Here is a 13,803-nt window from a genome sequence, read left to right as displayed (position 1 = left end):
TCAATTTTTTTTATTATTCCGCATGGTAATATTCCATGACAGGCCATGGCTGCTCCTAGTGATGCAGAATATTTCAGTCCGGTTTAGGTCTGGTACTTGACACAGGCACCTGTACTACAGTGATGAGAGGTTCCCTTATTGGAAAAAAAAAAAAAAATTTCCAACTCTTTAGAGCTGCTGTGTTCAGTGTGAATAATTAATATCCAGAGGCATTAGCAAATACTCCATCCTTGTGAGCGTGACCTCTGAGAAGTACCCATGGGTATCAGAGTCTATTGACAACTACCATTTAAAAAAAACCCAAACAACCAAAACCAACCAACCAAAAACTCAAAACTATTTCATTTAATATGATGGAAACAGCAAAAGACAAATGCTGCTTTGGGGAATCAAGCTGGAGATGAAAGAGACCAGTCCAAAAAGGCCAAACTCCCCTCAAATTCTCGGGTTTGTTAAACAGCCAGTAGTAGTGTGGACTTAGGGTTTCCTGCCAGTCTACTTCAAACTGAAAAAGGAGAAAGTCCTTCAGGTGGATGAGAGAAATTGGCCACTGGAGTGTGTTCTCCACACACTGGCTGCCAGGCTGGGGACCAGGGGCTTGACCCACCCCGTGCAAACTCCAGCAGAGCCAGCAGAGTCCTGCCCCAGGAATCTGCCACGTCTCCTCCTCCTGCCAGCTGCATTAACAGCCTTCCCCATGGGCGGTGGTGCTTGCAGAAACCAGGCTAAGCTGGCCTCACACCATTATCACCTCCTAGAAACCTTGCACAGCACTGGACAAGCTGCTGCTTTGTGTTTTCATAGCCAGAGGTAATTAGTGCCTGGCATCTGTAAAGGAAATAAAATGCTTAACACCAGAGTTTCTAAGATGACACTGTTTTCATTATAGGTTTAATTTTGCAAAGAGCATAAAGGCAGATACATCAAAATGCCAAGAAGCTTCTTTTAATTAAAGCCTCTTTTTCTGTTTCTTCTTAAGATTTGCATATGTATTGAGCCATGAAAGAAAAAGATAAAAGGAACCCCAAGACTGTTTATGCAAAGCCTTTATGACTGCAGCTACTTACTTTGCAGGAGAAATTATTTTGACTGCAGCAAGTTATAGTGTGGCTTGACAGAACTCAAGGCTGCTTTGTAGTGCTCCAGAGGCAGACAGTGTTGGGAGGTTTCACCTCCCAGCATAGATTCTGCACCCAGGTTTTACGCAGTGCTCTGCCTGTTGTGACATTCTTATACCCCCACTCCTGTTCACCACACTTTGGGTTACTTGGCTGGCCCAGGTTTGGGGGAAAAAGAATGGATTACAGCTCCCTTCCTCAGTGCTGAAACTTCCTCTGCTACAGTTTAACACCCACACTCTGATTATTTACCACCCATATATTGTACCTTTCCTAAGGTACCTGTTATGTACCTCCTCTTCAGATTAACACTGCATTATCCTTGGAATACGGGTGTAGTTGGCAGCAGGTGAAAAGTTGCCTCTGTCCAAACCACCAGCATAAATCTTCCAGACTTCTTATCCCAGACTTCTTCTATCACCTCAGAAGCTTGAGATCAAGATCTGTGTTGTTTAGTTGGCAGGACAGCTTTTGGTGGATTTCACTGAGGTTAGTTAATTGCCCAGTAACTTTTTTCGTCAGTCTTGAAATAGTTAGCAAGGACATTTGGAGCTGTGCCTCACTGTAGATGCTGTTTGACTTCTCTATTCCAGGACTAACAGCCAAATAAGTTCCAGTAAAATGATCCAAATTTTACAGTGCTTATTCTGGTAAAATTCATTGTTTGTTTTCCTCAGATAAAGATTAAGTAAGAACCAAACCAGGGCTTTTGGAACTGGCCCCTTAAGAGCTGGAAGGAGCACTGGAGACATCTAATGGAAGATCAATATGTGAGAGTTCAGTACAGAAAACACCATATTTTCTTTTTCTTTTTTATTTATTTTCTTATATATTATCTACAAGCACAAGCTTTCATATTTTTAATGTAAAAATGCATACAGATCATTATATATATAAAAATCAACTAGCCTTGTAGCAAACTGCCAGATCCAACTATCCCCAGGTTGGGGACAACCTGTCTGGACCCAGGTGCAAACCCAGTGGCTGATCCTCACTTCCATCTGTAGTTGCACCAAACCCCCAGATACAAAGATTCTCAAAGTTCTAGGGGAGTTTTGGGTCCTGATCCAGGTCTTGCAGCACGGGCGTGACTAACTCTTCATCAATTGAAGATAAATATTTTAAAAACTTCATAAATGACAATCAACTTGTTGAAGGTAACAAGTATCCCTTTCAGCTTTCCTCCCCATTTTTATAGTCTTTCCCACCCTCTCTCCGCAGAAATGGCAGCAGGCAGAGGAGAGAAGTTCAGTGTTAGTGTCACATACACACACTTAAACAGCAGCAGGAAAAACAGAATGTCTGCTGCAGAAAGGCTACTGAATGTGAGTTCATGCTGCACTCAGCCTTTTCAGCGCTTGGGCAATTTTGGGCTCAACTGGCACATTGTGGGAGTACGACAGATTTATAACGTATCCGGTAATACGCTGCAACATTGTGAGTAGCAGTAAATCAAGTTGCATTTAATGCTATGTAATGCATTTCAACAAAAATGGCTTAGAGGGAAACCAATTAATGAGCAATTAATTAAAGAAGTTTGTGTTAGTTTTGGAGGAAAGGTCACAACATGGCAGCCTCCTTTTTGACCAAGTATTTCTCTTGTTTGGCAGTTTTCAAATTCAGTCTTTGCAAAGGAATGTTCCTATTTTTATTATAGGTTCTTTATGTAACAAGGGATGTTTGCACAGTGGAACATTTTATTTTCACCAGGATTTTATAATTTATCCACACAGATGTTATAAAAGAAGATACAGTTTGCTGGAAATCTTTTGGAAAGTATGAGGGCTGTAACTTAGCCTCTCCTTCCTTTCAACTCTTCTCCAATAAATATGAGTAATTATTTTCTCTTGTCATTCATTTAGAACCTTTTTGTATTTTAAATGCAGCTCCAACCTGAACCCCAAGAAAGGATTTTTGGGATTGAGAAGAACTGTTGAGGTTTTCTAAGAGGGATGAACCAATTGCTTAGCATACCAAAGTAAAGACATGACTACGTTGCCATGGGATTGCAGGTAAGGATTCTGTTTACTTCGTGCACCAGCACTGATTGGAAAGAAAACAGAACCTCAGTGCTTCAACTTGCAAGTGCTCACTCTGGCTCCTAATGTAACTAAATTGCTGGCAAGTTGAGTCCCTCAGGTAAAGAATTCTGGTTTGTGAACAGGCACTAGCTCTCTCCTTTACACTTGTGTTGATTCTACAATACTAAAAATGGCAAAACATCTTTTTTTTTTTTTTAATTTTTTTTGTATTTTTTTATTTTTAAAAAAAGTTAACGATGTGATGAGTAGTTTGGGAACAAGTGTGTCACAGAGGCCTGTTGCAAGAACCCCCTGCCCAGAAGCACACGGTGGAGTTTCCATTGCAGTGTGTCCAGCTGATGTACAGCAACACATGTGAACATGAGGACCAAAATATAGACATTGATTCCAGGACAGTGAAATGAGTTTTTACCACCTAGAATACAGAAGCAGAGAAAACAAACAACAGCCCAAATAAAAATATACATCTGAATGTGATGTTCTTTGCTGGTTGGGCAAAAGTGAAAGTTTAAAAAAAATTACTTTGGTAAAATATCTTTAAGTGAATACTTTTAATTGAAGTCCTAATTTGGAGCTTTTCTCTGTTCATGTGGATATACAGATCTGCCTCTTCAGCGTGTTCCACCACCTATATGGCCACCTATAGCTCTACAAAGTGCCAGCCAGTTAGATTTACTCACTTTCTTACATCTGTGGCAATTTGCATTTGATAGGCTTTTGGGGTTACTTCCTCACAAATAACCACATACAAAGTGGAGAACAAAGCTGTAAGCAAATGCTCCAAGGAGCCTGTTCCTCAAAGGAGAACACTGCTAATTTGTCATCCCAGCCCTTGGCTGTGGTTCTGCACGTTGACAGTCTGAGCTGCCCAAAGGGATGCTGCACCACTGGTGGGGACCAGCACAATCTGAATGAAAAGCTGCCAGTCTTGGTTCTTGCATCTTTTAGCAGTTAACAAACCAACTAGACAGGAGGCAAAACTTGGCAGCTGGTTTAAATGAGATGATGAGGGAGAAGGAAAGCACTGGACACCTTTTATCCCAGGCACTAAAATCTCATAAAATGCATTTCCACCTGTGGAAATGTGTGCCAGATAAAAGTCACAAAAAGCCTGCACTGCTTTGAGCCCCAGAGTGCTCCAAGCAGCATCTGGGAGTTTAAACAGCTGAAAAGTATGGTCTTTTGATACGGTAGAGGCCATTCAGATCTGATTTACATTTGGGCTTAGACTTTAAATACTTGCCTTCCCAAGGGTTCAGTTCTTCTTTGGTATAAAATAAACTAAGAGGAACTAATTGAATAAAAAAAAAGACAAAAAAATCTAAAAACTACCTGTAGCTAAATTAATACTAATATGGTTCTTTTTTTTTTTTTTTCAGTTCAATTTCCCATCACACATACTCCCATTTCCCCAGGCATAGTACAACGCTTTGAGAGGGAAATGGTGAAATGTTGCTGGACTAGATGATTATTTCTGGAGAAGTCTGCAGTTTCAGAGGAGCTGGAAAAGCAGCTGAACTTTAGCTCTCTTGAAATGTGTGTCTAGCTGGCTAAACACTCCAGGAAATAGAACTTTCCTCTATTTTTTGCATACCTTGCTAAGAACATCAACACTCTTGGATTTGACAAAAATAACAAGGAAGGAGTGAAAGCATACAATGAGCCAACTCAGAGCTGGTGAAGGTGTCAGGTGAACTTTCTGTTTCAACACAGCAGCCTCTACACATATTCAGTCCTGGAGAACACCAGCTGTGATGGTTGTTGATGGACTGAGGGCTGAAACTTACTCTCCAGCGGCTAATGAGCACCTGCCTGGCTGGAAGTGATGCTTAGGCACTACTGACTTGCAGGGGATTGGAGCTAGTCACGTAGAAGCAGAAAATCTCTCTTGGTTGCCAATCCCCACAGTTCTCTAGTCATTTGGAGTTCATTTGGTGTTTGTTTTTTTTTTTTTCCCACATTAGTCAAAAGCAGTGTGGCTAAATGCATTTCAAAACAGGAAAATAGTATGATTCCGTGTACTCGAAAAAGTGGTGTTGTTTGTCTTTTTGGGTTTTTTTTCTTCATTGCAAAGATTTGACCATTTCTCATTAAACGTGCTCCGCTTCTCTGGCTTAGGACAGCTCTCTTTAGCTGCTGATTTTGGTGAGCATCTTATTAATGGCCTGCTTGACATGGGTGGTGGAGCTTCGCCTCCGAGTCTTGCCCTGGACCATCTTGCGGCGCCGCACCTCCCGGCAGAGCTCGTAGAAGGCCTCCATAATGTTGCCCTCCCCCGTGCAAGCAGAGCACTCGTAAAAAGCACATGCAAGTTCCGTGGCCAGCTTTTCACCTTCCTCTGTGCTGACTTGCCTGGAGTGATCCAAGTCTGCTTTGTTCCCCACCAGGATCAGGGTGACATTTTTGGGCTTTTTGACTTCATCCAACAAGTTCTTAAGCGGCAGCATTTCCTCGAAGCTGCCTCTGTCCGTGATGTCGTAAACCAGCACGAAGCCCTCGCCCCATCGCACGTGTCCTTCTTTCTGAATGGCATCCTCCTGTTCAAAAAGACAGAAGAATGCCTTAGGAATTTGATTTATGAAGACAGCAGGCCTTCAGAGAGGTGCTGGTCCTGCAAAGCTCTGTGAATCTACTTTACTTCATACTTTGCTCACATCACCTTTCTTATCACGTGGCACAGGAGATGTATTCCACCCAGTGCCATGACCTGCCCAGCCCTGTGCAGCACCTGCACCTGCCATGTTTTAAAAGGGAGACCTGACTATGACAAATCTGATCTTCACTTTAGTGGGAATTATTGCCTAAGGTTGTCAAGCCTCATCACTTTACTGTAGAAATAGGCTGTGGCTTTGTGCCTACTTGTTGGGCTGGCCCCAGATGAAAAGGCGTGACAACAAAATAATTTTACGCCCAGAGTAAGCCCCTTGACTTGTTTGTTCTTCCTAACAGGATCCCTCCCTCGCAGAAGGCTGTGGATCCAGCATGGGGGAGGAGAGAGGGCGTTCTGGCCAGAGGCAAATCTGTGTCCCCAGAGTGGGGCGCTCCAGCCACCCCCTGCACTGCTGCACCCCCCCAGTTTCCTCCCCTGCTGCATACCCCAGCCGAGGCACTGGGTAGCAGCAGCACATGCGCCCACGCACCTGGCCAGCTGTGTCTAGTATCTCCATGGAAACCACCTCATCATCAATGGTAGCTTGGTGACGGTATGTCGACTCTAAAATAAGAACACATGTTGTGAAATGTATTAAAAGAACGTAATTTTCTTTTTTTGTTTTTCTTCCAATCATCCTCACAGATCTCCCAGCATAAGAGCAGATATGTGACGTGCAGTTTTTTGACTACATTTTGTTTGCAGGAGCTCTTCCAGCCATCCTGGAGCACACTCAAGTCCTCTTCTCTAAAACAGCAACGCTTACCTCTCTCCATAGGGCACAACCTTTACTTTCCCATGGGTTAGACCTGCAAAAGCCTGGTGGATGCTGCAGTCTGCACCCAGCAAAGGACAGTTTGTTGTGGCAGAGAGCTCTGCAAAGCTGTATCCCATTTTTCCTGTTTGCTCCCAGGGAAGGCTGCTACCTTTGGAAGACAGAACCACAATTCTCAAGCCATCCAGCTCAACAGACTGTCACTGCATAGCTTGTTGATCAAAACCAGTGTGGTTGCAGATCAAGGAACCTAACCACTAAGCTCAGGCCTTATACTGTGAAAAAATTACAGACCAGTTAGGTATTTTAGGAATGTGTGTTTTAAACATGCTGAAATCATCACATTCCCCTCTTCTAGCAAGGGATCAAGCAGTGATTTCCCTGTTTATGATTTGTAAGGATAACCAGTGGGCATTAAGCATTTAGGCTATGGAAAAATAAAACCCAACAACCCTATTTACTGTCCCAGGTTTTGGAACCAAGCAACTAATCAGAAAACTAATGACAAAGCAGCTTGTTTTATCTTAATAAGCTGATAAGCTAAATTTTATAGCATTTGACCCAAAATGTGCAAAACTGTCTGTGCTAACATTCAGATTTATTACTGTTGCTAGCTCACAGATGTCCTATATCAAAAGACAAATATGTACTCTGTAAAAGTCTGGCCAGTGACTATGAATGCTTTGCATTGTCAGAGACACAATTCTTTCATTTGGTGTAAATCTCTTCAATAGGAACAAAGGATATCTTCTTAGGAAACACATTGTTTTAACTTGAACTTCTGGAAGGGCTCGTGTTTTGTGAATGCCTGTTTCCATTATTCATTTAAGAATGTCCCCTCTTCACAATCAGGAATGTTTCAGTGCTGTCAGTGCTGCAAACAGTCTCTTCCCAAACCAAAAATATCACTCCCTCCCTGTGCTACCTTAATTGCTTTAATAGCCCAGCAGTCTCTAATAGGGACAAATGGTCAATTTACTTGGGCAGATGGCAAGCCAGCTGGCTGTGGGGTTTCAGGCCATGAAGACTGGGTTTCTTAAAGGCTGTAAATACCCCTTCTGGATGGTATTTCCAGGCTGTTGTGAAGGAATTGGAGTCTCCCTTTGTGATCCTGAGGTTATACCTACACAGCAGAGTGAGATGTGTCAAAGTCCCTTGGTGGAATGTCCTATCTGTGCCTTCCACACATCCTCCTGGCTGCAGCAATTCCCTCAGGGAATGCAGAAAAAGCAGGAAACTGGTGTTAGACTGCACCTTCAGTGAGTTATTTCAGTGTTCAGTGCTAGGTTGGGATTCCCTGTGTAGTATTCCAAGCTCGAGGTTATTTAGGAACTTCTGTTCTGTTTCTTTGGGGGAGGGTGCTGTGGAGGAGAGGTGGCTCTCTGAGTAAGCAGTCTGATTTTAGCTCCTTACTTGCTAAGGCTTTGCCATGCTCATATGCCTTCAACCATCTGGCCCTGCTTGACAAGTGGCTGCTGAGAATTGTTCCACAGAACCTGGGAAAGTGCTCACCCAGCCATGACTGCAGGATATCTGTGAAGTGTCCTCAGGAGGCAGGATGGGGTAGTCCATACAGATCTTCCCTGTGAAATGGGAGAATAAATCTCAAGGAATAGACTTTTGCTCACCGTGCAAAAGCAGCATGAATCTTAAATGATACTTGACTTCTCAAAATAGGACTCTGGCAGCACTTTATGTTGCAAGTTTAACTTGCTTTGGCTGATCATGCTGGAAAGGAATTTGATCTTGGATGAGTAGCACCGATTTAGGTCAGATCCATGTAAATAAATCTTACTAAATGTGTGTCTGCTCCTATGCTTTGGAATGTGTGGTAGCTGGGTGAATTTTAATGAGGAGTGTAAAACAGCTGGACGTTGAAAGCATTTTTGGTGTAATCACAGACATGGCTTCTCCTTCAAGGGAAGAAAAAATCTGAAGAATCTGGTTGTCTTGTAAATTATGAGCCCTGACGAGGTGAGTTCCAGTCTGCTCACACTGATCCCATGGTACATCAAAAAACATTGTTTTCCTTTGGGATTTATTAGTATCATTTTCCTTGTGGCACTGCCTTTTTTTTTTCTTTCTTTCTTTTTCTTTTTTTTTTCTTTTTTTTGTTTGTTTGGGGTTTGTGGGTTTTGTTTTTTATTTGTTTTTGTTTTTTTTTTTGATTGCTGTTTGGTTGGGTTTTTTTGAGACATGAAGCCAGAGGGTAATTACAGGGCTTGAGATAACTGCTGGACCCCTGACTGAAACAAACCATTGACAGCACAGGTGTCTGTGTCTCAGCTGAGCACCCTTAACTCCTATTAGAGTTGATGAAATAAAATAGGTGCTGCTGGTGGATATAGCTTGTCTGAGCTCTCTCCTGGAGTAACCTGCACCTCAAAAGCACTTGGAAGCCCAAAACTGGTAAGGTGAATCCAGGCTGTAAAAGTCTTATGTTTGCATTGTCATGGTTAAGTAGAAAAAACAAGGTGTAGCACTCTACCAGCAGCTCCCAGGATGATTTTAGGCAACTTTCTGCACTTCAGATTGTGATTTGCACCAGGTGTTGCCTGTCTATTCTACCTCTAGCTATGTGGCTAAGCCCTCAGAGATGGAGCAGACACCACAGAGCTGGGCTTTGCTCACCACAAGCTCGCTGTCAAAGCACACTTAGGGAGCTGCTGTGCAGACTGAGCCTGTCTGAGCCTGGCAGTGCTGTGGAAATAGATTGATTTATTTGCTCTGCTTCAATATAAATAAGCAAATCTGACCGGTTCTGGCTTGGGGGTGTGCTGTGCTTCCAGTCATATTCCCAGTAAGAGGCTCAAAGGTGTGATGAGTGTGGCTTTGAAGGCTGATGCCAGATTTCAGAGTGGCTCCTGGTCATAAAGCTGAAATCCCCCAGCACTCCTGCTGTGCAAAGCACTCTTGGTTCTCATGGTTCCACTGTTTGAAAAATTCAGGTTTATTTCAAATATATTTAGAGCTGTCAAAAGGCCTGAGAAACATGTTGGAAAGTGGCAGCAGTTGGTTTGGTTTTGAGCCACAATAATTAATGAATTAATCAAATGACCACGGCTGCTGAATAATTGTGGAAAAAATTATTTTGCAGGGAAAAAACCAACTTCCCTGGGGGCTCTTGGTGTTGATAAGAATATTACAAATATCTCTATTCTTCTGATCAGTATGATTTTAAAAATACAGGGAAAAAACCCTACTTTTGTAGGGAAAACTCTGAAGCCCCTGATCCACAGACTGTCTGTGTCACAGCTTGATCACATCGCATCTTGGCACTATGCTTACTGTGACATTTTTAACAGAGTTTTGGCCTATGAGACTTGGCTGGTCATCTCTCAAACCTTTCTTTTGTCCAGGACTATCCTGTTTTTCTGAGTATATTTGTTCCAGAATATTGTACTTTGTAGACAAAAACTATTATCTGGAAATTAATTTCTAGATTTTGAGTTATATTTTCAGTGATGTAAAAAGTTTTGCTGTTGTAAAAAGCTGTTTTCAATACTTGTTTATTGGGATATGTCACAGCTCTAGAAGATAATATATGCACGGAGGTGTTTCTTGGTTTTAGGAGTAGGTAAATCAGCTGAGATGGAGCAATAGTATTTTACAGGCAAACTTAAACCAGCCTGGTCTGTTGATTGCTTTTAAGTACAGAGAGACACAATCTCTCTTTCCATACAGAATTTTAGTTGATTTTTTTTTTTTTTTTGGTCAAGAAAGGTTACTAAAACAAGGACGTATAAAAATGTTTTAAGAAACTTTGGTCTAATGGTGGTTTCCAGCCAGGTGGATCTGAGAAGTGCAAGACATCTGGAGAAAGACTTCTTGTGTAGTGATTGCAGGAGAGTTTTCAGACCAAAAACCTCAGCTAATAGACATGAACTTTAAAATCATGGTTAAAGTCCTGTTGGATGGCAATGTCTATAAGACTGGAACTCCCCATAATTAGTTCTGCTAGAAGAGTAGATGTTTATTGTTTGGAGTGGTTTTGTTGGTACCTCACTACTCATTTCGACTCCTGCAATCTTTGATACCCATCAGGTGCACCCGTAACATTTGAGAACAGTGGCTTTGACAGCCCAATGGGGGGAAAAAAAAATTATAACTAGCCCTGGTGTTGTTCTCCCACCCCTTCCTTGACCCAGCCCTGGTGAGGTCTGTCCCCTCTGCATTTCTCTGCTGCTGCAGGAACTTCTGACATTTTAGAAAGCCCCTGTAAGCTGAGTGTATCCTCCTGACTCAGAAAGTCTCTCCTGCCTTCTTCCTTCCTCAACCCCAGCTTTTCTCAAAGCACAGTGGAATTTATTTTTCTTGCTGGCCTCTGGCTGTGTTCCCTCTGCTGTTTACCTCACAGGAGGGTTTGTATTTTGCCACCACCAGTGGTTTTACAGTAAGCACAGTACCACAGTACAACACAGCACCTTGTGTATTTAGCACATATTTCTAATGCTAATACAGCATAACCTCATGTGCCTCTCTATTCATTAGTACCACAGACCCCCAAACGAGAAAAGCTGAGATATTTATTAATAATTCCATCAAACAAGATGCCATGAATGGTCATTGCAACATTTTTATCATGTGTAAAAGGAGAAAAACTAGTAAAAATAATGTTTCTGAAAGGAAACCTTGTGACTCTGATAATTGGACTTGGACTCCTCAATGTTGTGTTGTGCACGTGTAGCCCCAGGAGTCAGGAAATAGGGAAGGAAAAGTTCCCGGAGGTTGTACACCCCCCACAGGTGTTGTGTGCTCTTAATGTGCAGCTGTCAAGCTACACAGACCCTCGTGTCAAGCTCCAAATTTCAACCAAAACATGGATGAACGAAGATACTTGTTGGCAGAGGTATTTAACCCAGGTCCGGAGTTTCCAGCCTGCTCCACATGCAGTGAATGCTGCTTCTGGAATTCATGTGGTGATGTGCAAACAGGTTTCTTTTCCTTTCTGGCTGCCCTCTCCAAGGCTACCTTTGCCAAAATCAGAGCTGTGACTGCAGTGCTGCAGGTGTTCCCAAGCTGCTCAGGTCAAAGTTGGGCACAACAGGAGGCCCTGAGGGCACCTGTGCTCACTGAGCTGCTTTCAGTGCCTTTTTCAGTGCACGGTGAAGCTCTCAGAGGTTTCTGTTCTGTGAAACCTAGGCTGGGTTAGGCACAGCAACCCTGTTGACATCCCTAAGTGCATGCATTTGGGTTTTTATCATGTTTTCCTATTTTTAATTAAGTGGGAAGGTGGTAAATGGCTAGTGTGTATGTAGCCCTAACAGACTATAAAGTTCTCATCTTGGTATGAGAGGATCTGTTTCATCCCTAGAATTTCCTCTTTTTAGGTAGAACACATGTGTAATATAAACCTAATCTAGAGAAAACCATTTTTCTTGATGTGTTGATATTATCAATAAATAATATTTTGGCCTCCAAACAGGAATTGTAGAATAGTTTTCTTGAAGAGGACTCTAAAAACAATGAAAAATACCTTTGTTTGTTACCTCCTGCTGCATGCAAATATGATTTTTCTGCTGCATATGAAGAATGGGTTTCTTTTGAGAAGTGGTGTTGCTTTTCCTTTCCTATTGGTACTGTCCTCATTCAACTTTTACTGGGATAGGCAAAGAAAATGTGGGCAGGTACCTGGAGCTGAATTCACCAAGGCATGCTGAAACCAAACCAATAAAGCCAGAGCACTAAGCAGGGAGTAAGCTCAAAGGCTTAAACAGTGGTTGGTTGTTTTGGTCTGTTGGTTTTTTGGTTTTCATTTAATTTTCTCACCAATGCTTGGAAGGAATGTTGCTTCTTGGTAGGAAATGCATCCCTGATAAATTTAAGCCTAAATAAATCATGTTTTTCTATGCCTTTTTGTCTGATTGCAGCAAGAAGTCTTTGTTGGTGAAGCTGAGTTTCACCTTACTTCTGAAAATATAAGTGAAAACTAACCAGTGAGACTATTTTCACAGCCAAAACAAGTAAAACAAAAAGCCTTGTCTCCTGAGGGTGCAGAGGCAAGCACTGGAAAACTCTGCCCATCTGGGAAACATCTCAGAATATGATGAGCAACAAAAGTAGGGGAGAAATATTTTGCAGCTGTAGCCATAGCAAGAACAGCTACTGCCACTCCTGAGTTTTGCTGTCTGTTGAGCTACTGTAAAAAAGCAGTATTTTTATTACTGGCATCAGGAATATCTTCATCTTGAGACTCATGTGAAAGAAAACAAAACACATTTTCAGATAACTGCTTCCTGTGTTATTGCAAGCATCTTCTCTTGCTGCTCTCAATTGCAATTTCATCATTTCAAGACTTTGTTGAGGATTTTAGAAGCCAGAGCTGGTTTTTTAAGGTGCTTTAGGCCATATGAGTCCATTTCCTGAGAAACACCTCAGAGAAACTGGGAATGCTTTCATGGCTCATTGCTATAATACATTCAGTATAAATTCCTCCTGCTGAAGAGCACAGTAAAAATGATGCAGCTTATTAAATGTATATCAAGTTAAATAATGTTTCTGCTGTTTTGATGTAGGAAAAATATGATCACAGGAAGATGCCTAGGGAAGGCACAACCTAGGGCTGCTGAGGACTGAATCCCTTAAGCACTGAGGCAGAAGGAATGAGTAATTTTGTCAATAAAAATCCAGGATTCGAATAGCTGGAGTCTGGCTTGAGAACAAGGCTGTTTCCCAGTGATTTATGAAGTGCCTACACATTTGTCACGGCAGTCCCTGAGGCACAGGCTGGCAGCTGTTCCTCCCAGCCCCACATTGTTGGTTGCCATTACACCCCACTCAGGACCACGTCTGTTACTCCCAGCCTGTGCTTGGACAAGCTGGAGTTGTCAGCACGGCTGTTCAGCAGGAATATGCAGAATGCAGAGTTCTGCAGGATTGTGGCAGAACTCTCTGCTCTTCTGCTCACCGTAGAAAATGGTTATTTTCCATCATCAGCTGCTTGTGGACTGCACCATCCTGCAGTGTAGCTGGAAGAGGAGAGACTGGTGGGGGAGGCTGCCTTCCTTCTGGGGCTGTCAGCCTCTACACCCAAGGGCTGGAGGGGCCATCAGTTAATGATTTATGAACACCTCCTTTGCTGTGGGCTGCTCTCTTAAATGCTCTGTTTGCTGTCTGGGCAGTTTCTGCCTCAGCTGTGCTGCTGCAGGGTTTTTGGGCTAGAGACAGGCAGTTAAACCTTCAGGAGTGTTAAGGCAAACTTGCTGAGTAAGCCACCAG

The 13,803-nt window shown here is 42.5% G+C and overlaps 2 protein-coding genes across 2 annotated transcripts in view; one reads left to right on the top strand and one right to left on the bottom strand.

Annotated features, from left to right (window-relative positions):
* CALD1 (caldesmon 1) overlaps positions 1 to 13,803 on the top strand; it is a 311,531-nt gene that overhangs the window by 248,654 nt on the left and 49,074 nt on the right. The window lies entirely within an intron of this gene.
* RERG (RAS like estrogen regulated growth inhibitor) overlaps positions 5,268 to 13,803 on the bottom strand; it is an 88,873-nt gene continuing 80,337 nt past the window's right edge. The window contains exons 3-4 of the mRNA XM_068191961.1: positions 6,301 to 6,374; positions 5,268 to 5,697 (exon numbers count right to left, since the gene is read on the bottom strand). Coding sequence (XP_068048062.1) covers positions 5,290 to 5,697; positions 6,301 to 6,374 — 482 coding nt within the window. The 3' untranslated portion in view covers positions 5,268 to 5,289. The remainder of the gene's footprint in view (positions 5,698 to 6,300; positions 6,375 to 13,803) is intronic.

Source organism: Anomalospiza imberbis, chromosome 5 (genome assembly GCF_031753505.1).
Source record: "Anomalospiza imberbis isolate Cuckoo-Finch-1a 21T00152 chromosome 5, ASM3175350v1, whole genome shotgun sequence".
Taxonomy (NCBI): domain Eukaryota; kingdom Metazoa; phylum Chordata; class Aves; order Passeriformes; family Viduidae; genus Anomalospiza; species Anomalospiza imberbis.
This window is presented reverse-complemented; position numbering and strand designations above follow the sequence as displayed.